General features: G+C 36.4%; 9 protein-coding genes across 16 annotated transcripts; 3 read left to right on the top strand and 6 right to left on the bottom strand.

The window, feature by feature from the left end:
• Positions 1-20: 20 nt before the first annotated feature.
• Positions 21-1,130, bottom strand: ROC5 (rotamase cyclophilin 5). The gene has a single exon (NM_119653.4). It carries the CDS (start codon positions 881-883, stop codon positions 365-367), a length of 519 nt encoding a protein of 172 aa, NP_195213.1. The 5' UTR covers positions 884-1,130; the 3' UTR covers positions 21-364.
• Positions 1,131-2,426: 1,296 nt separating this feature from the next.
• Positions 2,427-5,588, top strand: A/N-InvB (Plant neutral invertase family protein; the record flags this gene model as incomplete). Of its 3 annotated transcripts, none has more annotated exons than NM_119652.3 (5): positions 2,427-2,782; positions 3,266-3,743; positions 3,834-4,265; positions 4,381-4,939; positions 5,084-5,588. In NM_119652.3, the coding sequence occupies exons 2-5, from the start codon at positions 3,315-3,317 to the stop codon at positions 5,377-5,379; spliced, it is 1,716 nt and encodes a 571-aa protein (NP_195212.1). In that variant the 5' UTR covers positions 2,427-2,782; positions 3,266-3,314. The 3 variants fall into 3 exon arrangements, with proteins under 3 accessions (NP_195212.1, NP_001031790.1, NP_001329737.1); NM_001036713.3 differs by having other exon boundaries at positions 2,711-2,950; NM_001342308.1 differs by lacking the exon at positions 2,427-2,782 and having other exon boundaries at positions 3,222-3,743; positions 5,084-5,379.
• On the bottom strand, positions 5,505-7,130 carry LAP5 (Chalcone and stilbene synthase family protein; the record flags this gene model as incomplete). Of its 2 annotated transcripts, NM_119651.4 has the most annotated exons (3): positions 6,802-7,130; positions 6,131-6,697; positions 5,505-6,041 (listed from the first exon to the last, which is right to left on the bottom strand). In NM_119651.4, the coding sequence occupies exons 1-3, from the start codon at positions 6,983-6,985 to the stop codon at positions 5,614-5,616; spliced, it is 1,179 nt and encodes a 392-aa protein (NP_567971.1). In that variant the 5' UTR covers positions 6,986-7,130. The 2 variants fall into 2 exon arrangements, with proteins under 2 accessions (NP_567971.1, NP_001328609.1); NM_001342307.1 differs by having other exon boundaries at positions 5,614-6,041; positions 6,131-7,021.
• AT4G34840 (Phosphorylase superfamily protein) lies at positions 7,042-9,119 on the bottom strand. Of its 5 annotated transcripts, none has more exons than NM_001342306.1 (8): positions 8,975-9,112; positions 8,838-8,901; positions 8,679-8,770; positions 8,484-8,590; positions 8,310-8,384; positions 8,104-8,178; positions 7,864-7,986; positions 7,042-7,783 (listed from the first exon to the last, which is right to left on the bottom strand). In NM_001342306.1, exons 1-7 carry the CDS (start codon positions 9,033-9,035, stop codon positions 7,879-7,881), a joined length of 582 nt encoding a protein of 193 aa, NP_001329683.1. In that variant the 5' UTR covers positions 9,036-9,112; the 3' UTR covers positions 7,042-7,783; positions 7,864-7,878. The 5 variants fall into 5 exon arrangements, with proteins under 5 accessions (NP_001329683.1, NP_195210.2, NP_001329685.1 ...); NM_119650.4 differs by having other exon boundaries at positions 7,894-7,986; NM_001342303.1 differs by having other exon boundaries at positions 7,310-7,783; positions 7,894-7,986; positions 9,015-9,119.
• A 79-nt stretch (positions 9,120-9,198) lies between these two features.
• On the top strand, positions 9,199-15,737 carry MRL1 (Pentatricopeptide repeat (PPR) superfamily protein). Its single transcript, NM_119649.5, has 19 exons — positions 9,199-9,666; positions 9,803-10,493; positions 10,612-10,837; positions 10,979-11,042; positions 11,140-11,284; positions 11,367-11,482; positions 11,751-11,879; positions 12,049-12,222; positions 12,299-12,463; positions 12,599-12,739; positions 13,010-13,109; positions 13,269-13,377; positions 13,465-13,556; positions 13,696-13,786; positions 14,014-14,245; positions 14,330-14,422; positions 14,731-14,779; positions 14,920-15,013; positions 15,127-15,737. The coding sequence occupies exons 1-19, from the start codon at positions 9,340-9,342 to the stop codon at positions 15,356-15,358; spliced, it is 3,270 nt and encodes a 1,089-aa protein (NP_195209.2). The 5' UTR covers positions 9,199-9,339; the 3' UTR covers positions 15,359-15,737.
• Positions 15,738-15,765: 28 nt separating this feature from the next.
• Positions 15,766-16,376, bottom strand: AT4G34810 (SAUR-like auxin-responsive protein family). The gene has a single exon (NM_119647.2). The coding sequence runs from the start codon at positions 16,267-16,269 to the stop codon at positions 15,913-15,915; it is 357 nt and encodes a 118-aa protein (NP_195207.2). The 5' UTR covers positions 16,270-16,376; the 3' UTR covers positions 15,766-15,912.
• A 1,589-nt stretch (positions 16,377-17,965) lies between these two features.
• Positions 17,966-18,694, bottom strand: AT4G34800 (SAUR-like auxin-responsive protein family). The gene has a single exon (NM_001342302.1). The coding sequence runs from the start codon at positions 18,472-18,474 to the stop codon at positions 18,190-18,192; it is 285 nt and encodes a 94-aa protein (NP_001320138.1). The 5' UTR covers positions 18,475-18,694; the 3' UTR covers positions 17,966-18,189.
• A 1,486-nt stretch (positions 18,695-20,180) lies between these two features.
• AT4G34790 (SAUR-like auxin-responsive protein family) lies at positions 20,181-20,972 on the bottom strand. The gene has a single exon (NM_119645.3). The coding sequence runs from the start codon at positions 20,793-20,795 to the stop codon at positions 20,469-20,471; it is 327 nt and encodes a 108-aa protein (NP_195205.1). The 5' UTR covers positions 20,796-20,972; the 3' UTR covers positions 20,181-20,468.
• Positions 20,973-22,586: 1,614 nt separating this feature from the next.
• Positions 22,587-23,013, top strand: AT4G34780 (SAUR-like auxin-responsive protein family). Its single transcript, NM_119644.2, has one exon. The coding sequence runs from the start codon at positions 22,617-22,619 to the stop codon at positions 22,935-22,937; it is 321 nt and encodes a 106-aa protein (NP_195204.1). The 5' UTR covers positions 22,587-22,616; the 3' UTR covers positions 22,938-23,013.
• The last annotated feature ends 92 nt before the right edge of the window (positions 23,014-23,105 follow it).

Genomic DNA, 23,105 nt, shown 5'->3' with positions numbered 1-23,105 from the left:
GTTGTGCTAAGGTTTATCAATCATCTCCTCAAAAAGATTGTATTTTTTTTCCTGTTAAACAGATTTGCGTGTAACAAAGTCTTCTTTTTTCTAGTCAGTCTTACAAGATTCACGATTCAGTTGAAGAATCAGAAGACGAATCAGTTACTACTTGTTCATAGAAGCAAAAACACAAAGAAGCAATTGGGTAAGCTCATAATTATTTCAAACCCCAGAAAACACAAAAGGGTTTTGTTACAAACTCTGAAACGAAAACTCAAACCCTAAACAGAATAATCCATTAAGGTAAGAGGAAGAACAACCGAAAGCAAAAGACACCATTATTACTCATAAAGATCAAAGTCTCTCACTTTCTCACTCAGATCTAAGAAAGCTGACCACAATCAGTGATGGTAACGACTTTGGAAGTCTTTCCAGAATCAGATCCAACTTTCTCAATCGCCTTCACGACGTCCAAGCCTTTAACAACTTGTCCAAACACAACGTGCTTACCATCTAACCACGACGTCTTATCGGTACAGATGAAGAACTGAGATCCGTTAGTGTTAGGACCAGAGTTAGCCATTGAGAGAATCCCAGCTCCTGTATGCTTCTTGATAAAGTTCTCGTCCTTGAACTTAGCACCGTAGATCGATTCACCACCGGTTCCGTTCTTGGCGGTGAAATCACCTCCTTGACACATGAATCCGGGAATCACACGGTGGAAGATCGATCCTTTGAAGTGAAGTGGCTTACCTAGCTTTCCCATTCCTTTCTCGCCGGTACAGAGAGCACGGAAATTCTCCGCCGTGTTTGGGGTTGTATCAGCGAAAAGCTCCATCTCGATCCGTCCGATGGGAGTACCGCTGAGACTCATGTCGAAGAAAACTCTAGGGTTCGACATCTTTTGGGAGATTTGGAAGAGAGAAATCGATGAAGAAGATTGTGAAAGTGATGATGACAAATTAGGGTTTTTGGAGAGGTTCTTATAGAGAGGATTTAATTTCTAAAACGGTGAATCTGAAAATGGAAATTATGTTGGTGACCGTTGATTTATGACACGTGTAGAGCTGTGATGATATGGAAATTAACCGTGGTTGAATCGGATCTGACTAGGGTTGAAGTCGCGTGGATCCTAGGCTCCTTTCCATAATTGATTTGATTCTTTTTAGATGGACCGACAGAATTACGGCGTTGGAGTTTAGGTGGGCCGACTCCAAAAGCCTAAAGCCCAATATCTTATTTTAACATTACAATTTTTTGGTGTATGATTGAGCATTTTTTTGCCACAACACTCGTTATCCGATTCTATTGACACTCCCATTTAAATCATTTAGGTAGTGATTATCTTTCTGCACGTGAACGCTTGTATGATGGGATATTTACTGGATTCACGATCTTATTTTCTTCGAACAATGATCTTACTTATGACTTGCATAGTTACATTAACGTCGATTTACTTGAAAAACAAATAAAAAGTAGAATAATGAGGGAGGTTTTGAGCTGAATATTCACTTTTGTTTTTGCTTATTTCGCTTCTTTTATACAATTCACTCTTTTTCTTTCTTTTTTTGCTTATTGACCTTGATCCACTTCCTTTACATCGGTTGGTAGACTATGACCACTCATATCCTTCAAAATAAGAATGTTGGAGACAAAGATAAGTAATGATTAAAGCCTTAAACAAAAAGAAAGCCAGAAAATGTAAGTAATGATTTGCGTTGAATGAGACTAATTATGCCTTGGGTGGGATTAGTAGATTTTACTTTTTACTAGATTAGGCCACTTTGTTTAGTTTGGCAAAGTGATTTGATTATTTTCATGTCACATCAATATGTGAATCCAAAGTCCAAACTGAAAAAAAAAAAACTAAGTACGAAGTCATCATCAATTCTTAAACATATGGTTTTTGGATCAGCGACTCCTAACAATGGTCTATAGCCGGAATCTTTCTTTCAACAATTTTCATCATATTTTATACACTATTAGTATCACACTACTGTCTAGATTCGAATAATCTTAAGTTCTTAACAAAAGAAGTATTTATGTCCCTAAATTCCAAAAGTAAAATCAAATCAAAGCATCGCAAAAGAAACTTTTGGAGTTGTCCAATAGACACAATCATTTTAGTAATCTTAAAGCTAGTAATATTCTTTCTCCAACGTTAGCAAACTATACGACCTTTTCTTAGTGTCATTATCAACAACAATGACTATTACTAATTTTGAAGGACAAACTTGCCAAAACTAAAATTCAAAGTTTTAAAAAACAAAAATTCAGAAAGAAACAACCAATATGCAGCAGGCTGCGCAGGGCACGAGATCCACTGCCACCGCACACGTGGACAACCAAACATTTTACTCACTGCAAAGATACTCTCTCACGTCACTAAAAATTATTTAACTTGTAATTATAGTTTAGTAGGTAAATCGCAAAAAAAACATTTTAATAAATCAAATTACAAATAAAATGCATACAAAAAGCAAACAACCTCCGTGCAAATCATATCATATGCATGGCTTAAAGGGTTTAGGCTTCACCTTCCCGATCGCTAGAGTTACTGTGCTAGTCTCTATCTTCCCATCACAGTCACATCTCGTCCGTACACGTGGACCCACATCCTCTTTAAGCTCACTAGCTGATTGATATCGTCTTATACCTTTGGCCGTTTCGTCTCTCTCTCTCTCGTTTAATTACTTGTACCTATCAACTCAGTGATACTCTCGCTTCTGAGAGAGAAGAGAGAAAGCGAAGCTCGTTTCGTATCGTCTTCTTTCTCTTCATCCGACGCTGGATTCATAAGGTTCGTGATCTATCTACGTCTTCCTCTGGTTATGAACGTTACGGTTGATGAAGTTATTTTTCCTGCTTTGCTTTCACCGGATCTCTCCGCGTGCTTTAGCTTGACGAGAGTTTTGTTTCCGATCGTTTCTGTGCGTGATATCGTTAAAACCGAGTCGAAATCTCTCCGGTTTGTTTTCTTGTTCTTTGTGATTACATGGAATCCGACGTTTCGATGTTCAATTTCTGTTGTTCGTGAAGTTTCTCTGTTGTTTGTGTTCTGATTTGATCCGGTTTACATTAATCTTGTATAGAACAGTCTTGAAGGAAGGTTTGATTACATTTTTCAACTGAGGATGCCCAATCCAGTTTGTCTATAACCTGTTTACACGTTTGATCATGACATTGTTTTGGTGTTGTTTTCCTTCAATTTCTTAGTGAATTATAGAAGACCTCTGTTCTGTATTGCGAGCTAAATGGATCTGATTGATTTGTGGAAATGCAGGGCATTGATAATTGGACTTGTTGGTTAAGATTTGAATCAACCTGGAGCTATGTCGAGTTTTAATCTGAGTGTAGATGTGAATCAGAATGGGAATATCAAGAATGTTGATTCTTTATCTACATTGGACGATATTGATGACATTGATTTTGCCAAGTTGCTAGAGAAGCCAAGGCCATTGAATATTGATAGACTGAGATCACTTGACGAAAGGTCTCTTACTGAATTAACTGGTTCACCACAGCTTAGAAATGCGGATAATGCTTCTCGGGCCCCTGATCATGCGGATTATGTGATTTCACCAAGCTTTGGTAGGAGGTCTGGATTCAATACTCCTAGGTCACAGCCTGGATTTGAGTCTCATCCTATGGTTGGTGAGGCCTGGGATGCTTTGAGGCGCTCAATGGTTTACTTTCGTGGACAACCTGTTGGCACTATTGCTGCTGTGGATAATTCTGAAGAAAAACTCAACTATGATCAGGTGAAGAATCTTTATATCTTCTGAAAACTTCTGAATAACCACATTTTACTGTCATTGACCTTGTATCTCTGCATTGACTTTATCCTTAAGGTGTTCGTGAGAGATTTTGTACCAAGTGCTTTAGCATTCTTGATGAATGGAGAGCCAGATATAGTTAAAAACTTCCTTTTGAAGACTCTTCGTCTTCAATCTTGGGAGAAAAAGATTGATAGATTCCAGCTTGGTGAGGGTGTTATGCCTGCTAGCTTCAAAGTTTTCCATGATCCTGTTAGAAACCATGAAACGCTGATAGCTGATTTTGGCGAGAGTGCTATTGGAAGAGTAGCGCCGGTTGATTCAGGGTTTTGGTGGATTATATTGCTCAGAGCCTACACAAAATCTACAGGAGACTCTTCTCTTGCTGACATGCCTGAATGCCAGAAGGGTATTCGGCTGATACTTAGCCTGTGTCTGTCTGAGGGATTTGATACCTTCCCCACTCTCTTATGTGCTGATGGTTGCTGTATGATTGATCGTAGGATGGTAAGCAGCAAATTTACTTTATTAGTTATTTCTAGTGATTCTTTCTACAAGGAGAGTTTGAGCTAGGTGCTTCATCAGTTTTCCATCTTTTAATTTTGTGCTTTTTTTGTTGTAGGGAGTTTATGGTTACCCGATAGAGATTCAAGCCCTTTTCTTTATGGCCTTAAGGTGTGCCTTGCTCCTGCTTAAACATGACGGAGAAGGTAAAGAAATGGTGGAACAGATAGTGAAGCGACTTCATGCATTGAGCTACCACATGAGGAGCTACTTTTGGCTAGACTTGAAGCAGCTTAATGACATTTACCGATATAAGACAGAGGAATACTCTCACACTGCTGTCAACAAGTTCAACGTAATCCCTGATTCTCTTCCAGAATGGGTTTTCGACTTTATGCCGCCTCACGGAGGGTTCTTTATTGGCAACGTTAGCCCTGCAAGAATGGATTTCCGTTGGTTTGCTTTGGGTAATTGTATAGCAATATTGTCTTCCTTGGCTACACCTGAACAGTCGACAGCAATTATGGATCTGATAGAATCTCGCTGGGAAGAGTTGGTTGGAGAAATGCCACTGAAAGTTTGCTATCCCGCCATAGAAAGCCATGAATGGAGAATAGTAACTGGTTGTGACCCCAAAAACACTCGGTGGAGCTACCACAATGGAGGATCGTGGCCAGGTTTGCCTTTTCTCTTGTACTTTTGATTGGACTACAAAGGAATCTCTCCTTTCCCAGTGTTCTTCTGGTTCCTCTGTGGTATCTTAATCCTAGTAAATTGCTATTCTGACCCTTATTGATGTAATTATGTTTAATGGTACACAGTGCTGCTATGGCTTCTGACGGCTGCTTGTATCAAAACTGGTCGACCTCAAATAGCAAGACGAGCAATTGAAGTAGCAGAGGCTAGGCTTCATAAGGACCACTGGCCTGAATACTATGATGGAAAGGTAGGGAGATACGTGGGGAAACAGTCGCGTAAAAACCAGACTTGGTCAGTCGCAGGATACTTAGTAGCCAAGATGATGCTGGAAGATCCGTCACATGTTGGTATGGTTTGTCTTGAGGAAGACAAACAGATGAAACCCGTTATGAGAAGATCCAACTCCTGGACTTGTTGAAAACGTTGGAAAGAGATGAGCTAAGAAGAACCTTCTTCGTGATTCCTGGCTTTAATGCTGATAACGACTCTTTTCTTCATTTTTCAATTGCAAATTTTACGTTGCTTGCTTTGTGAAATATTTTTAGACTATGAAAGATTTAAGCATCGTAAAAAATATTTCGTATGTTTAGCTTCATGTCTTTATTAAAGCATAAGGGGTTCTTTCTCGATCTGCAAGGTAAAAACTTATTGTTCAGACATCAAGGTTTCGAGCGATAATGCCTTCAAATGTAACACCAGGTCCAAAAGCAAGAATCAGACCCCACTCGTTTTCTTCTTCATTCATGTTCCTCACTTTCTTGCTCTCCTCCAACATATACTCCAGCACATAAACAATTGAATTGCTGCTCGCATTGCCATAGTCCATGAGAGCTCTTCTGCTTGGACTCAGCTTCTCAGGCGACAGGTTAAGCCGCTTTTCAATCCGGTTCAAGATGGCTGGTCCACCTGGATGAACCGCCCAGAACATCTGGTTATAGTTCTTATGAGCCAGTCCCGCTTTTCCTATTAGCTTCTTGCAGAAATTCTCCACATTGTCTTCTATTATCTGTGGAAGCTCTCTCGATAGCTTGAAGTTTATCCCTTGTTCTGTTAGCCTTCCATCTATCGTCTTCTCTGTTTCTGCGCCATGAAAATGAAAATCCATATTTATCCAAGAATAGTCTCAAGGTATAGACATAACTGGATGCATAAATCTTGTGGTCTTTTACCAGGTAAAAAGTTCTGTATTGCAGTATGAAGCTCAAAGAGAGGCTTCTCGCAGATCGGGTCTGGATCGGATCCAATGATCATAGCTCCGGCTCCATCACCAAACAACGCGACCCCAACAAGATCATACGGTCTATCCACACTTGGGGGCTTGAACCCAATGATGGTTGTCTCAGACGTGGCAAGCAAAACTCTACTGCCCGGATTATTCTCGGCGATGTCTTTGGCTACACGGAGACCTGCAACGCCACCAGAACAGCCAACAAAGTAGAGCAGAACACGGTGTGTGTCAGGACTGAGTCCAAGCCCCTTGGCCAGGTACAAGTCCCCACCAGGAAGACGAGCTTCGCTTGAGGAGACATAGACAACGTGAGTTATGTCGGAAATAGAACGTCCCCAGTTCTTGATGCAGGCTCTGGAGGCTTCTACTGCCATCTCGGTCACTGCATCGTTGCAGATGTCTAGACGCTGCGTCACTGTGGATCCTCCTTCAATGGCAAGTTCTGGGTACTTCTTGAGAATCTCCTCTGACATCACAACATACCTTGTCTTCACCGTTGTTGTCTTGCCTGTATATAGTAAACGAACAGTTCAAACAAACCTCAGTTGCTGTTGCAGGAGCTTACAGAATGAGATAAAAAGTTGAAAACAGAGGTTAAAATGAAGAGATTACAGAGACGAGTAAGTTTCTGTTTGAGTTCAGGGTCATCACACTTGGTGGTTTTGAAGTAGCCATCGACTAAGTACTCTTGCATTACTAGCTGGTGAGGAAAGGCTTTTCCCAGAGCAAGAATTGTGGCTTTTCCCGGGTTTGATTTCTTCTCTGAACCCAACACTGCAGCATCGATGCTTCCCATTTGTATCTGTTTGTTGAAGACTCAAATCTTGGGTCTGTAAATAAGGTTCAAAGTGAAGGCATATATATACACTGCAGCTTTTGCAGTTTTGTGACCTGCATATTGTGCGGTATTTCTGTCTAGTTGATATTTGGTGAAGAGTAGGTGTGAGATTTAGAAGCTTCATGTTTATTGCATTGGCTCTTTCTAAAATCCAACTCCAGTTCTTTGAGATTTTTTTCTTGATACATAGTCTTTAGGCTTAGTTAAAAGCCAACACAAAGGTGTGTTATAGTTATAGTTGTTTTGTACATCTTCACACTTAAAAAGAATGAAAGAGAAACTAACTAAATTTTTTCTTCTGTTAACATCAATCATTCGAAATTGATATTAAAGAATTATGACTCTGTTGTTGGGTATCAAATTTGCTGAGTTTCTACATGTATGATGGATCATCAATAGAAAGACAGCAAAAAGAAATAGAGGAACAAATGAGAAAAGGTGAAGAGTTGAAATTTCTGCTCAAACCTATTCCCTACCTACGCCCTTTGCTTGAATCTTCATATGCTTTCTTCGCCCAATGCACATACTGAACAGATGAAACTTAATACGTATGACTTGTTAGAGGTCTGAGAGACATTTCCCACTGATGAAGTCAATCACTTTGGTAAGTGACTCATCAAGTTTGGCAGTGACTGCAGCTAAGTTCTCCAAAAATTCTTCAGAAGTTGGTCTATTGCCATCCACAATATCAGTCACACCTTTTATTAGAATCGTAGGCACTTTAAAGATATCAGCCACATAGGCCACTGCTGCTCCCTGAAATGCCAAGAATCCGTAAATAAGTCGTAGTAACTGATAAAGACACAAAGACAAACACATAGTATGGAGCCAGGTACATCAACACAGGAAACTTATGGATTGTTGACCTCCATATCTTTAACTGTAGCATCATTTGCTGTGATGGATTCTTCGTCATGTGGAGACATATCCATAGAATCGCCAGTGGATAATCTTCCCACCTGGGAACATTGCAACTAAATCATAAATCTACCACTTATGCAAACCATATCAAGAAATAACCAAAATCTTGCATGAGGATCAAATGGTGAACTCAGAGCAACTAATAAAGTATACACCTTTAGGTTCAGCTCCTTTATAAGGTTGGGTGTGGGGAAGGTGTTCCGCATACCAACACCATATATATCAAGGACCTGCAGAAAGTATAAAAATGTTTAGGAAAGGGCAAAAATATATGGAATTAGAATGCAAGTATAACACTCAAGAACATCAGGTTTACTTTGCAACTCATACTGATACATGAACAATACAAAGGAGCACTTACAGGAACAGGTATTCTTCTGTCATGGAAAGCAACAGTAGAGACAACATAAACATCGCTAATACATGCTCCTTTGGCCTGAAAAGACCATTTAAAAACAAGGAAGGGTGTTCATTATTTCTGACACATAAGAGGCATGAAACGAGAACTATGTAGAGAAATTTGTAATGTTGATACCTTAAAGCCACCAGCGGTTCCCGCATTAATGATTAAGTCTGGTTGAATTGCTAGAATGGAAGCATAAGTCACGAGTGATGCAGGAACTGTGCCAACACTCTCAACCCCTGAAAAACGAATTAACATCAAGAACTTCACAAAACATCTTGAAACACTATTTCACTTACAATCACTTAACCACATGGATACACATACCAAGAGTTGAATCTTTTCCAGGACACACTATATTGATGTTCAAGTCTTTATACATTCCCTTAAACATAATCCAAGTCACCTCTTTTGGAAACCTACAAAAAAGCTATCACATTTGATTTCGAATCAAAATAAAAAATTGAAAGAGGTCAAAGAACTCACGGAGTATTAACTTCTTCAACGAGGCGTAATCTGTTGATCAGAGGCTGAGCTTCCTTTTGCATAGCTTTTAATACACAAACCCATTAGAAGAAGAAAAAAAAATCACAATTCGAGAAATAGTAAAGACAAAATAGTACCAACGATGAAGACGATGGTAGAAATCGGCCGTTTCTCTACCTGACCCATAACACCTTCCATAGCAGCGTCTGAGAATCCGTCGCCGGCGATTCGTCAAGATCAAATTTCTAGATTTCCCCCGGAAAACAAAAACCCGGATCCGACCCGAATCCTATCCACTACTCGGACCCAGGCCCAATAAAATTTTAGCATAATTAATAAAATATGTTTTTTTTAATATAAACAACGTTGACGACTTGACGGCCGTTTATGCCACGTAAGCAAGGGGTCCACAATGCGAAGAAGAGAGTCGTTCGTTATTTCATATCCTCACTTCCTTCTCTGAAGCTTTATCCTCTAATCGTTTTCTCTCTAAGCCTCTCCAATGGAGGTTACCTCCACCACCTTCATCTCCACTACCAGATCTTCTAAATACCTTACCTTAACTTCGTACTCTCCGGTGATTCTTCCGGCTTCTACTCTCCGCCGTGATTTTCTTGGTTGTTGTCATAGTCTCCGTCCTTCTCCTCATCTTCGAACTCGCGCCGGGAAACGCAATTCTCGTCGTTCTTCAATTCGATCGCCTCGTTTAGTTGTTAGAGCTTCTATCGATTCTGGTTTGATTCTTATTGTTGTTGCTGTCACTGCGTTCTCTGCCATTGCTTTCGCTTATTGCCAAAGTACTTTCAGGAAGCGGAAATCTTCCGATGAGGTAACTGAAATTTCTGAGCGAAGGGTTTTGCTTGTTTTAACTAATTTTTAAGTTTTGTTTCATTAGAGTGCATAAAGTTGCTGACTTTTTGTAAAATTCGATAAGAATTCTGGTTCTGACTAGCTAAGCTTTTCAGGTTGCAACGGTTCATGGCGGAAAAAATAGTGCTGAGAATCGGCGGGAAATTCATGGAGATATTCATGAAGGCAATCCTGTGGAAATAAATGTAGGTTTCAGAAAGGTAGAGGAAGAAAGTGTGAATCTTTTGGAGGAAGAAAAGGCTCATCAAATCCATGAAGTTGCTGTGATGGATTATGATTCAGTTTCAGCTGAGGATTCTCAGTTTGCTGTTGCTAGTGTGACCACAGTTGCCACGGCACATACCTTAATAGATGAATCCTTTTCATCTTCTATTGTTAATGGGTCTGTTGCTTTGGAATCAGCTACCTTTGGAGTAAAAACACCTGAAAAACAAGTTGGAAATAGCGAAGATCAGAAGGGTTTGGAGCATGATTTTTCACAGGCAGTGGTGGGAATTCATTCGATTGCTTCTCCACAGGTGGTAGATGATACACGTGCTCTAGAGTATGAGTACAATGGTTTGCTCCAGAAGCCTCTCGAGTACAGCATCTTTGCCGAGAGTAAGAGAGAAGAGATTCACACATTCTATGGGTCTAATCATTCATCAGCCAAGTCATCACGGTTGCCAAGTCTTAAAGCCGTCTCTCCTGCTGTTACTTCTGCAACTAATAGTTTATTCCTGGACCACAAGAACAATGGAGTAATTGATACTCAGTTCCCAGGACAGAGTTCTGGTCAGGCTACTGGTACGTTGACAATGTTGTACTTACTGTGTCAGATTTGACACAATCTTATGTTTGCTTTCTAAGAAGCTTGCATTGCCAATCCATTACAATGTTTCCTTAAAGTTAATTTCCGTTTCAGGTGATGTGCAAGAAGAAAACCTTGTGGCACACAGTAACGGTGGTGTATCCCACATTAGGAAAGATGTTAAAGGAGACTGGAAATTTCCAAGTGATGGGAAGCATGTGGGTCACCAAATTGATGAAAGCATGCCCCAGTTCCCTGCTCGAAATTTTGAGCTACATAATAGTAATGGACGTTCTCCAGAAACTAGTGATGCTTACAACCGTTTACTTAGAGATGGAAGGTAATAAGTTTTATCTGGTTTGAATCTTGGCTTTCCTTTCCTTCCTCTTCTGTCACTGCTAATTCTTTACTTGGATGTTTTAGTACCAATGAGAAGTTCTAGATTGTTTGACTTTGAGAGTGTTAATATTTATTATAACAGGATAAAGGATTGCATAAGCTTGCTCGAAGATTTGGACCAAAGGGATCTATTGGACATGGACAAGGTACGACTGCTTTCCTCAGCAATATGGATGAAACCTTTAGTATTGCTTCTATTGGGAGTTTGTCACTGATCTGTTTTTCCCAATTTCCTCACATCAGATTTATCATGCGAGTTTCTTTAAAGCCTGCAAGAAGCAAAGGGCTGTCAAGGAAGCATTTCGCTTTACCAAGTTGATTCTAAATCCAACCATGAGCACATTCAATATGTTAATGTCTGTCTGCGCAAGCTCCCAGGACATAGAAGGTGATATTTCATATTTCCAGTATTAAATCACTGGTCTTATTCATTTTTTATTCTCCTAGATGTTGAATTGTTACTTATGTAGGAGCTCGGGGAGTGTTACGTCTGGTACAAGAGAGCGGTATGACTGCTGATTGCAAACTTTACACAACTTTAATATCAAGTTGTGCTAAAAGTGGAAAAGTTGATGCAATGTTCGAGGTATAGAAACCTTCCTGTGCCGGAAAGTTATTTTGGACAAAGATACATATTTGGCTGGTTCTTTGAATCTCTGTCAAAATCATGATGCATGATAGATTTCTGGGGAAAATCACTGATACTAGTCTAATGTTTGTCTGAATGGTTCTGTATGTTATTCTTGGTTCCCGACAGAGGAAATGTTATTATTGTCTAATCAAGCTTCAAAATATGACTGCACTCAAACTCCATAGCTCTAACTCTCTTTCTCTCTGTGTGGTTATATTGTCAGGTGTTCCACCAGATGTCAAATTCTGGAGTGGAAGCCAATCTTCACACATTTGGTGCACTTATTGATGGCTGTGCTAGAGCTGGACAAGTAGCTAAGGCATTTGGTGCGTATGGAATTTTAAGGTCTAAGGTAAGCATGCCACAAGTTTGGATGCCCTCCTATCATGTGTTTAGATTTCAAAAAATACCCTATTTCTTCATGGCTACAGTTTTTTTTTTTTTTAATTCTGCTTATATGTTCATTTCTGCTTTGGAATCTCAAATCAATTATTACATTGATGACATGTTCGATGCAGTAGAATGTTAAGCCAGACCGGGTTGTATTCAATGCCCTCATCTCTGCATGTGGTCAATCAGGAGCTGTCGACCGTGCTTTTGATGTGTTAGCTGAAATGAAGGCTGAGACGCACCCTATAGACCCTGATCATATCTCGATCGGTGCATTGATGAAAGCATGCTGTAATGCTGGTCAGGTGTGTGGCTTTTTTTTTCCTGTTACTTCTTCTGTTTTTTGCTCTTTCCATCTGATTGAGAATAAGTTTCTTGCAGGTCGAACGAGCAAAAGAAGTTTACCAGATGATCCATAAATATGGAATCAGGGGTACTCCAGAAGTGTATACCATTGCTGTGAATAGTTGCAGCAAGTCTGGGGACTGGGATTTTGCGTGTAGCATATACAAGGACATGAAAGAAAAAGACGTGACCCCTGACGAGGTATGTCTAACAAATTCATTTTTGAGTTAAAATAAGACATATCTGCTAAAACTCATGAAAGTCGCTGAGGCAAGTGTTTAATTACAAGAATTTATACATACATATTTATTGAATCTTGGTTTTCATCTTATGCAGGTGTTTTTTAGTGCATTGATTGATGTTGCAGGACATGCAAAAATGTTAGACGAGGCTTTTGGCATTCTTCAGGATGCAAAATCTCAAGGGATACGTCTTGGAACTATATCATATAGCTCACTGATGGGAGCTTGTTGTAACGTATGTGCCTTTTATTGCTGTAGCAGGAGTTTTTATTATTACTTACAAGTTTTGAGCTTTCTACGTCAAATCATTAGAATACGTGGTGGATTAAGGAGAAACAGAACTTTGGTGAACATGTAGCATCAAAAGATCCTTATTTGATCAAAGTAGTTTTTGAGATGTAGTTTACATTATCTTAGGGTTTTGGAATGTTGCGATTGCATTGACTTTCTTGGATTAAACTTTTATGGAGAAAATACTGATAATCTTATTTTGTTTTTTACTTAGGCGAAAGATTGGAAGAAAGCACTGGAGCTCTATGAAAAAATCAAGTCAATCAAACTTAGACCAACAATTTCAACAATGAATGCCCTTATAACTGCTTTGTGTAAGACCTCCTTCAATGCTATCTTTATCTTTTCCCCTAAAACAAAAGAGAAAGATGATATAGTATAAGATTGAAAAGAAAATGTGTTATGGTATTACTACACTTGCAGTATCCCATACAAAATATCATTAGTGGTATGACTCCTTAAATTATCAACAGGTGAAGGTAATCAACTGCCCAAGGCTATGGAATATCTTGATGAGATAAAGACTTTAGGGTTAAAACCAAATACTATCACTTACTCTATGCTCATGCTGGCAAGTGAGAGGTATCTTCTTTTTAGTTGAATTATTTAGGCTCGTTGATCACTATGTAGATTTGAGAATTCATTGTTTTCTGAATTTTCCCTTTGTAGAAAGGATGACTTTGAGGTAAGCTTTAAGCTCCTTTCTCAAGCAAAAGGAGATGGAGTATCACCAAACTTGATCATGTGCAGATGCATAACCAGTAAGCTTGTATTTTGTATTCATCTCTTTCCTCATTCTTTGAGGCTCAGAGAATTAATATTTCTTTAGATGTATCTGTGTCCATCATGATGCAGTCAGATATGAAAGTGTTTGTTTGTCTTTTTTGCTGTTTTGTAAAGGCCTATGCAAACGAAGGTTTGAGAAAGCTTGCGCTGGTGGTGAACCTGTTGTGTCCTTCAAATCAGGGCGCCCTCAAATTGAAAATAAATGGTCAGTATTGCTTCCTTTTTCAATTATTAAGTGTGGAACTCTTCTTCATAATGTTGGGAAGGGGTCGAGAAAATCTTATGATACTTCCCAGTTAAAGCACTCTTGATTGAGGTTTCAGTAAATTTGTTGGATTTGATCATATAGTTGTGTTACTCTCTCTTCTTCACTAAAGACATACACCAGAAACCAACTCCAGGTTAATATTGATAAATTTCCCTTTCTTTCAGGACATCAATGGCTTTGATGGTTTACCGCGAGACAATTTCAGGTGGAACGGTTCCTACTACAGAAGTAGTTTCACAAGTTTTGGGGTGCTTGCAACTTCCACATGATGCTGCTTTGCGGGATAGGCTGATTTCGACTTTAGGCATAAACATTTCTTCACAAAAACAACATAACATATTCCCACTAGTCGATGGATTTGGAGAGTATGATCCTCGTGCATTTTCACTGCTTGAGGTTTGTTGGTAGCTTCATTTAGATATATAGATTCTTCTGGGTCTCATTAGATGTACAGAGTTTATATGTTTCATGATTATGCAGGAGGCTACTTCTCTTGGAGTTCTTCCTTCTGTGTCATTCAATAAAATTCCACTATTTTTTGACACGACAGAATTGCCGAAAAACGTTGCTGAGGTAAATAACCTTTTATTGGTTGAATAACTTTTACATGTCTTTGCAAGATCATCTTCTGGTTCCCAAAGATATTCATAGCTGGGAAGGTTGTTAGATCCTAAATGTTCCTGACAGAGGATCCCTTTCTTTCTGGCCCCTCCTTTTCTTCCTCATTTTGATATTTGCTTCAAATTTCCAGTGATCATGAACTGTTTAAAATTTACATCAAACTGTAGTTGAAAAACAAAAAGGAGCATATATCAATATCTCTCTGTTTCAGCAGTTTTGGGATTCTCATTTATCTAACTTTGTCATGAATAATTTGACAGGTTTACCTGTTAACCATCTTTAAAGGTCTTAAGCATCGCCTTGCTGCTGGTAAGATAACTTGTTCTCTAGAACCATTGCTTTTCAAAGTAGGATAAGTTTAGTTGGGTTTAGTTAACCAAATTGTTAGTTGTGAAGATCAAACTAGTTGATTAAATTTCTGAAAGGCGTTGAGGTCATATATGTTTCAGGTGCGAAGATACCTCACATTAATTTGATCATTTCCATTCAAGAGAAGGAAATTAGGACTCCTGAAGGAGAGAAGACAATTGACCTTACAGGAAGGTGAATCAAGAGTATCCTATTTCTTTTTTAGTATACAGTGATGATGTTTACTGTTAAATCGTATATTCTGAGTCATATGAGATCCTAAGATCATCCCTCCCTTTTGCTGACAGGGTCGGACAGGAAATTGGTGCATTGTTGAGAAGGTTAGATATACCATATCATAGAAAGGATTCAAGATTAAGAATCAATGGTGTTTCTTTGAAGAACTGGTTTCAACCAAAGCTCGATTCGCCATTCTCTGGTGGGAAACCAGGGGATTTAAGATCATCGCAAGTACCATTAGGAAACCAAATCAGTCGTCAGCAACGCAGCATTCGACTAGGGAACCTGTCACTTGAGTGAGAAACTGAGAAGGCGTCCCCATTTTGATCCTTAACCTATGAGAGTTTTTGTTTTGTTTTGAAGGATTAGTAGTTCCACGGAACTTCATATATATACTCAGTACATGTTACATCACAGCATTCCTCCAGCGTCGCAGCAGAAGGTGAAGATTCAAGTTTTGCTTCATTACTTTTCTGCATAAGCTTTAGTTCTTGCATGAGGATGTTGCATATTGACAAGAAGTTAATTGCATGGTAAAGCAGTTGGTCTCTGTATATCTACAAAAAAAAAAACTTTGTATTTATTCGTTTTCGCTTGAAAATAATATAGTAAATGATTCTTATAATGTAATCAGGAAAATATATTAACAAATATCAGAACTCGTTATATTCCATTTCAAGAGTTGTTAGTTAAGAGACTCATAGAAATAGATCAATTCTTCTTGATTCTCCATGATTTAAAAAAAAAATACATGGGAAGAAAATTGATGAAAAGATACATTCTTAATCTCAAGAAACAAAATCCTCAAGATCTCTATAAATACAATTCTACTAAAAAAAAACTTGCAACTTTTCTTATTGTAACCGAGAAGCGATGAGATCAAGAAAAACTTCTTCTCTACAAGGAATGGTCAAGCCTCCCATTGGATGATTGAATCCAAACTCTTCCTCTGCTCGACTAAGGAACTCTTTGAAGGAAGGATGATTCAGAAACGATATTGGAACCACGAATCTCTTCTTCTCCATCTCAATCTGTTCTCCTACATAAACTGCTACGTGTCCTTTAGGGACATGATCCGATGATGATGATGAGGTTCGGTTTCTGTTTGCCAATGAGTTTAGCTTCAATATCTGCTTTGTTGCATTTGATATCGCAAAACGGCTCAGACCCATCTTTCTTTTTGCTTTGAATGAAAGTTTTTTTTTCTTCATACACCACAATGTTTGAGATGATAAAAGGTGGTGACGATTGCCTCTATTTATACTAATCGAAATCTTTGAAATAATATATATTCATAGCTTTTCAATGATTTAAGGACATTTAATGGGCTTTATTATTTTATTTTATTTCTCGTGTAAGTTGTTTGACTTATATATCTTCTCACATGGCTTAACTCATTCATCAAGTTCTCCAACAAAAAGTTATCTGTTCTTACTAATATAAAAATAATAAAACTAAGTTGAAAAATCAAGATATCACTATAATACTGTTTTTGAATATTAAATCTAAATTTTCTGAGAAAGTTCTGACTATCATTTGTTTCTCTTCAACATAGAAGATGTGCTTTAAAAAGATAATAACAAGTGGACAAAGAAGGTAGAAAGAAGATAGAGAGCAACTTGGCACATTGGATGAAATTGCAATGAACATGAAGCAAAGATTCAGGATACATGTAACCAATCTCATATTTCCAATTTAAATACAGAATAAATGCTCAATTTGGTTAATCATTGGATTGGTTTCGTCTGATCGATGCGAATCTTCTGAGTAGCAAATCATGACGGCCGCAAATAACTTCAATTAATTGAGATTTTGATCTTTGATTTGTTGAGTAGTATCTATCACCCAAATTCAGTCTCTAATCACATGGACTCTTCTTGGAAATGTTTCTTAATTTTCTAGTTGCAGAACTCCACAATTGTTATCTTTGATTAACGTCTCTAAAACAAATGTTCAGTAATATTTAAAACTCTTTGAAATGACAAGGTTAGTACGGTTTTGTAGCATATATGGCTCTTCGAGTTGACCATCGATCGGAACATGTATGGTTATTTGGATAGATTTTCTTATATAAATATTGCTATTTGGTAATTATCCGGATTAGTTAGATGTTGATATATACGACTGTGTTTTTTATATCATAAAGGAAGTCATCATGAACTAGAGTATGACATTGATCTGTTGTCTTGATTTGATCCGCATCTTGTAAATCTTTAAGATGTTCTAAAGGGCTGTTGTGATCTTTTTGTTGGAATGTCATTCTCTCTAACGTCTTTTTAATGCACGATATGTAACTGCCATGATCCTATCTACCAAACTACCATGTACACTCAAACTACAAGTCTACAAATATTTGCAAATCACAGACCTCTACATTCTGAAAATTGACATGTACAGAGGTTAATGCATCACAATCAGCAAAGAAAAAAAAAAGTAATAAAAGGAAGCTTATTAAAAAGATACCTATCATTTGTCCAGAACATGGCCAGTTCAGTTGTTTCAAAAGCGTTATGCTATTTTGTTTTAAAATAGGTTTTGATCATTTTCTATTAAAATTTTGAGGGTTTTTTTTCTTAGAAAATAATATTTTTGTGTTAAGACAACTGTGATTTTTATCAAATGCTCTAAGTCGTCCCTAGATAATCTAATTAATTATGAAGGGTCTATGGGTTTACTTCTATAATTAATTTGCAATGAGTATAGTACTTAATGATTTATACACATTGAATAAGTCATAACAATTAAATGTTTTTGAAAAGAAAAATTCTATATTCAAAATGGCCATGTAGTGGACAGAAGATAAATGTAAATGATATGACAGAATGCATGATTAGGTCAGGTTTAAACCCGGGTGAATTATTGATTCTTCGTACAATTCATCAATCAAGCTATATATGAATATTTCGGATGAATTCATATGTTATTATTATCTTCGAAAACATGAAAATATTTTTCATCAATGTTTTCTGGAAGTACATAAGAGCATAACCTGATTTGACAAGTTACACAACATATTTACATGCTGAATCAATATGTTCTCCTTTGCAGAAATAAACAAAGGGAACAACAACAAAAAAAGTAATTCTATAGAAAGAAAAAAAAAAGTTTTGGGCTTTCCCAAAAAAGTTGTCTCAAGTTGAAACAATACAACCATAAGAATTCAAAAGACCAACAAATGTTTCTTCTCTGCATGGAATCGTTAATCCACCGATTGGATGATTGAAACCAAACTCTTCCTCTGCTCTACTAAGCAAACCTTGAAATGAAGGATGGTTCAAATACGAAATCGGAACCACGAATCTCTTCTTGCTCTCCATCTCTTCTCCGACATAAACCGCAACATGTCCTTTCGGGACTCGAGATTGCTGTTTTTGGGACTGTTTAGAGTTGATCACACGCGACAATCTAATCGCCATCTTTAAAAGCAAGAAGTTTTATAAATCTCTATTCTGTTTTATGAAATCAGAGAAAGATTGATGCTTTTTGGTGGAGTTGTGTTTTCGGTTGTTGTTGTTATATATAGAGTTCTTTATAGGTAAGGAATCAAATTTCAAAGTCATGTTTTAATGATACAACAGATTTTATTAGATTAAAATATTAAGAGTTTGCAGAGTTTCACATGGTATACTTTTAAAAAACTAGGGTTTACCTAGAAAAAGCATCAAGCTGATTCTGATTTCTGTATGACTTAAGAATGAATATAATCAGATAGGGACCCATCATTGTTACAGGACTCACATGCACTCTGTCACTTATTAAAATCTCTGGCCATTACATGAAACCAGTTTGGTCCTATTGGCTCTCATGAATAGACAACAGAAACAAGTGTCCTTATTGATGAAAATAGACATTTTGACAAGTCAATTGTTGGCTCTTGAAAATGGTGGCTTTTTAGTCTATTTGTGTTGCCCTATAGCCCACTTAAGAGGACCCTTTTGTATCTTAAGTAAAATTGACTTTACCTAACTTTATATTATTAAATTTTTACTATTAAGCTTGGAATCATGAAAATGAGAAACATTGAACGTGCATGGTTTCTTAGGGTTCTTAGAATGTTGAATCAAGATCACGAAAACATTTATTGGTAGAAGTTGTTGGTCTTAATTAAAGTTAAATATCATGAGTTTTGGGACTCAACGCCTCCGTTATAACACCAGAACTTACAACAATAGTTCAATCGATATCCTCATTAATTATTGATTCTACAACATCAAGTTAATTGTATGATTTATTTATTTTTTTGTCCAGGATGAATTTACTTAAGACCATCATTAATTTGTTATCTTATCTGCAATATTACGGTGGTAAGATCGAAATGATTTTTTTCTTAATAAAACAAAATTAATCAGTTGAGTTAATATCACTGCTACTTGAAATCAGTAAGTCCCAATGTTTGATCCACATAAATTAATGAAAATTGTTATTATTCGCACGTATATATAAATTAGTGCAATTACGCTTATTCTAAGAAATTTCAGTTGTTATTGAAAAATGGTCACGTGTTTCATTTCCATTATTTATTTTTTTCTCCGCTTCATTTCCATTATTGTGATCACAATTATCTCTTCCTAATAACGGAGAGTAACATGAGCTTGACAATCTAAATATGCAATAATTTGGATATGATTTATTTCATTTATTGTGACAAAGTTCACTATGATAAAATTGTGCAGTACTGTTTCAATCATTTTCAATAAATATGATTTATGCATTTGAAGAACATATATAGATCATACTAATGTTATTAATCACTTATTCACTTACAACCCATTTTAGTTTCTTCAGAGTGCATGTGATCCACCATCCTTTAAAATACTTTCAATTCCTTGAAAAAGTCCTTTTTTTTTTTTTTTGAGATACTATATTTATGATGTAAGTCAGAGCTGGGTATATAAAATACAAAACAAATGAAAACTTATAATTGAGATTTCCATTATGTGAAAATTTTCTGTTTTTATTATATGATGCTTTTCTAAACGCTAATGTAATAGATAGTAAAATAACGTCTAGGCATGTCACATGTTGCAGGAGATCATCAAATGATGATTTACTGTGTGATAATTTCAAAAAAATTCTCATCTTTGTAAGATGGATTTTTCAACCATTAGATATATATAATAATTTGTTTTTTTACCGCATTTAAAGTTTCGTTTATTTTCCACCATTTTTACTGTAAAAGACTAAAAGTTAAAAGCTTTTAATGATTTGAATATAAATTTTAGCTCAACTAGCTTTTCAAATCTTATTTAAAAAAAAAAAAAAAAAACTTATTTCAAAATACAACTTAAGCTCTGAACAAGTGTCACCATATACACACATAAGTAACTTCCCTATAATTCTCCTCTTAAAAGAGGAAAGAAAAACAGCTTAATTAAATCCCTCAAGACTATTACATCACTTAATGCGTTCCTCAATGCAGCTGATGAGAAGTAATGAGATAAAGAAACGACTCTTCTCGACAAGGTATCGTCAAGCCACCCATAGAGTGATGAAATCCGCATTCTTCCTCAGCGCGATTAAGAAATTCTCTGAACAAAGGATGGTTCAAGTATGATATTGGAACCACAAACCTCTTCTTCTCCATTTGTTCTCCAACGTAAACCGCTACGTGACCTTTCGGAACAAGCCCTGAAGTTGTTGTTGTTGTTGATGGTGAGGATGATCCGTTCTTGTTCCTCATAGATTGTGATTTGAAGATTTGCTTTGCATTTGGAAGCATCGACCTCATTAAACCCATGTCTTCTTATTTATGTTTGGAACTTATCAATTTGTTTAGGTAAATTTTTTTAAAAAGTAAATGACTTGATAGACAACGAGGGGAAGAAGTTTCTATTTATAGTAGTGAACTTAAAGTATGTAACTTCAAGATAAGGAAAAGACTTTCAATGCTAAAAAAACAGTACGATGCGATATTTTGATTACTAAAAAAAAAAAAAAAAAGTTGTGGGCTGTTGGGCCCTCCCGTCATCCATCTGGCTCACATGGCTTAGCTCATCTTTATATAAAAATAAAATGCACATAACATAAGTTTCTTGTATATGATTGCAAATATATATAAAAAGTTAGGTATTTATATTAAATTAGAGCCTCGAAATGGTGAATAATGTGACTTGGATCAGACTAAGTGGGTCCAGTTCTTGAGCCACTTTTAGCAATATTGGAGATTGTTATAGTTGAAAGAGTATGTATAATAAGTTCCAAAGTCTTTTAAAGTATATTTTCCTTCGCTCTCAAACTAGGGGCCGTACTGCTGGGACGAAAGATGAGTAACGAGATGGTTTTCCATATATAATTTTGAAATAACAAATCTTTTAGTATTATATTAAAATATGTGTGATGTATTTGTTTGTTAAATTTTCAGCTCCATAGATAGTTTTGATCAATTTATTTGCCATTAGATAAGATCTGAATCTCGCATCTTTGCATGTGATTATGAGGATGATTGTGACTGTGGCTAGACTGAAATTTGAACAAACAACATAGTACTGTTTAGTGATCGATATAGATCGAAAACAAAATCCCCATAGATCTATAGCTATTTGCTGCCTATGGCCTACTATCCCTTTTTTCTCTTATCTTTTTGATTGTGTAGATGCATGTTCTTCGCATTTAGGCCTAAAATAGTTGCTTGACATAGATAGATGGTTTAGTGTTTGGGAAGAGAAGAGTTGCAGAGAGAAATTGAACATAACAAATATTAGGCTTGTGTAATCACGCGATCAACGCATGAGTGATCTAAACAAGTTTTTTGTGTTTATCTTAAATATAATGAGTATTTTTTTAAACAATCATTTGTTTTATACAATTTTTCAAAAATGAGACAATTTTAATTTAATTTACTACTGCTTTTTACTGAAAAAAAATCATGCACTAATTAAGACTTCACATTATATTGTTTCTGTTGAGTGAAAGGAAGTTCAATTAGTGAGTTTCAAGTGTCTGCGAATGCAAAAATTCTCCACAAATATCTATTTAAACATAAAAATGTATTTTTATAAGGAAAATTTATACAGTATATCCATTTAAGATCTTAATCATATATAATATTCAGAGTTCACCTTAATCTGATACCATTTTTGCGGCCCGCACTAATACAGTTGGTAGATTCTAAAATTTTAAGGAAACATATATAAATGAAGATTAGCTAATACTCTAATTGATGTATTCATAAATATTTATGAGTTTCATCTTAAATTAGATAACTTTTTTTTTTTGTGAAGTCTTATATTGTTTGCAAATTTTAAGTTGAAAAAAAAAAATATAATGAGAAAATGTGATAGATTCATTTTAAAAATTAAGATAGAAGATAATATTTTTAATTCTTAAAGTTAGAGAAAAAAATACAAATTTTATCACAATATGTATTTTAGATGCTACATATCCATTATTTATTTCATTTACTATTTTATATGTTACAAAATCCTTTAATATTTATAACAATGAATTACTACTCCTAAAAGCAACAAACCTTCACCCCTATAAAATTGATAAAGCCACAAAGTCTACGCATGTATCTTCGTTCAAGCTATACAAAAGTCAGTTCATTTGAAAGATAGATATGATTCGATTCAAGACTATAGTTTTTCAAGTCAAGAGAGTACTCGATAAAAAGATATCGCGTTTAAGACACATAATCAACGTACGAAAGGGTCACTTTGCGGTATATGTTGGAGAAGACGAGATGGAGACGAAGAGATTTGTGGTTCCAATATCTTACTTAAACCATCCTTTGTTCCAAGCCTTGTTGCGTAAAGCCGAAGATGAATTTGGCACAGATCATCAGAGGACATACCTCACAATTCCTTGTGCTAAAGATGTCTTTCTTGACATCACTTCTCGTCTGAAGCGTAATAAATTTATTAGTACTGAAATTAATTAATTGGTATTAGTATTTGATTGTCCGTTTGGTAAAGCCGTTATTGTCTATGTGTAATTGAGGCTAGGCAAAATCAAAACCAAAATGTATAAAAGAAAGAAAATTAGCTGGGAAATTTCTCTTTTACCAATATTATACAAAGATTTAGTTATTTATTTCGAGAAAACTACT

Source organism: Arabidopsis thaliana, chromosome 4 (genome assembly GCF_000001735.4).
Source record: "Arabidopsis thaliana chromosome 4, partial sequence".
Taxonomy (NCBI): domain Eukaryota; kingdom Viridiplantae; phylum Streptophyta; class Magnoliopsida; order Brassicales; family Brassicaceae; genus Arabidopsis; species Arabidopsis thaliana.
The sequence above is the reverse complement of the archived record's forward strand: the minus strand, read 5'-3'. Positions and strand labels throughout refer to the sequence as shown.

What these genes read in the sequence shown, in the direction of transcription:
- ROC5 (NM_119653.4), bottom strand. Translation starts at nt 883, where the DNA reads ATGTCGAACCCTAGAGTTTTCTTCGACATGAGTCTCAGCGGTACTCCC.
- AT4G34840 (NM_119650.4), bottom strand. Translation starts at nt 9,035, where the DNA reads ATGGAAGGTGTTATGGGTCAGGTAGAGAAACGGCCGATTTCTACCATC. An exon ending in GTTGAAGAAGTTAATACTCC is followed by an intron (nt 8,771 to 8,837) that starts GTGAGTTCTTTG and finishes GCTTTTTTGTAG; the next exon opens with GTTTCCAAAAGAGGTGACTT. An exon ending in ACAGAAGAATACCTGTTCCT is followed by an intron (nt 8,179 to 8,309) that starts GTAAGTGCTCCT and finishes TACTTTCTGCAG; the next exon opens with GTCCTTGATATATATGGTGT.
- MRL1 (NM_119649.5), top strand. Translation starts at nt 9,340, where the DNA reads ATGGAGGTTACCTCCACCACCTTCATCTCCACTACCAGATCTTCTAAA. An exon ending in CGTTTACTTAGAGATGGAAG is followed by an intron (nt 10,838 to 10,978) that starts GTAATAAGTTTT and finishes TTATTATAACAG; the next exon opens with GATAAAGGATTGCATAAGCT. An exon ending in GTGCATTTTCACTGCTTGAG is followed by an intron (nt 14,246 to 14,329) that starts GTTTGTTGGTAG and finishes ATGATTATGCAG; the next exon opens with GAGGCTACTTCTCTTGGAGT.
- AT4G34810 (NM_119647.2), bottom strand. Translation starts at nt 16,269, where the DNA reads ATGAAGAAAAAAAAACTTTCATTCAAAGCAAAAAGAAAGATGGGTCTG.
- AT4G34800 (NM_001342302.1), bottom strand. Translation starts at nt 18,474, where the DNA reads ATGGCGATTAGATTGTCGCGTGTGATCAACTCTAAACAGTCCCAAAAA.
- AT4G34790 (NM_119645.3), bottom strand. Translation starts at nt 20,795, where the DNA reads ATGGGTTTAATGAGGTCGATGCTTCCAAATGCAAAGCAAATCTTCAAA.
- AT4G34780 (NM_119644.2), top strand. Translation starts at nt 22,617, where the DNA reads ATGATTCGATTCAAGACTATAGTTTTTCAAGTCAAGAGAGTACTCGAT.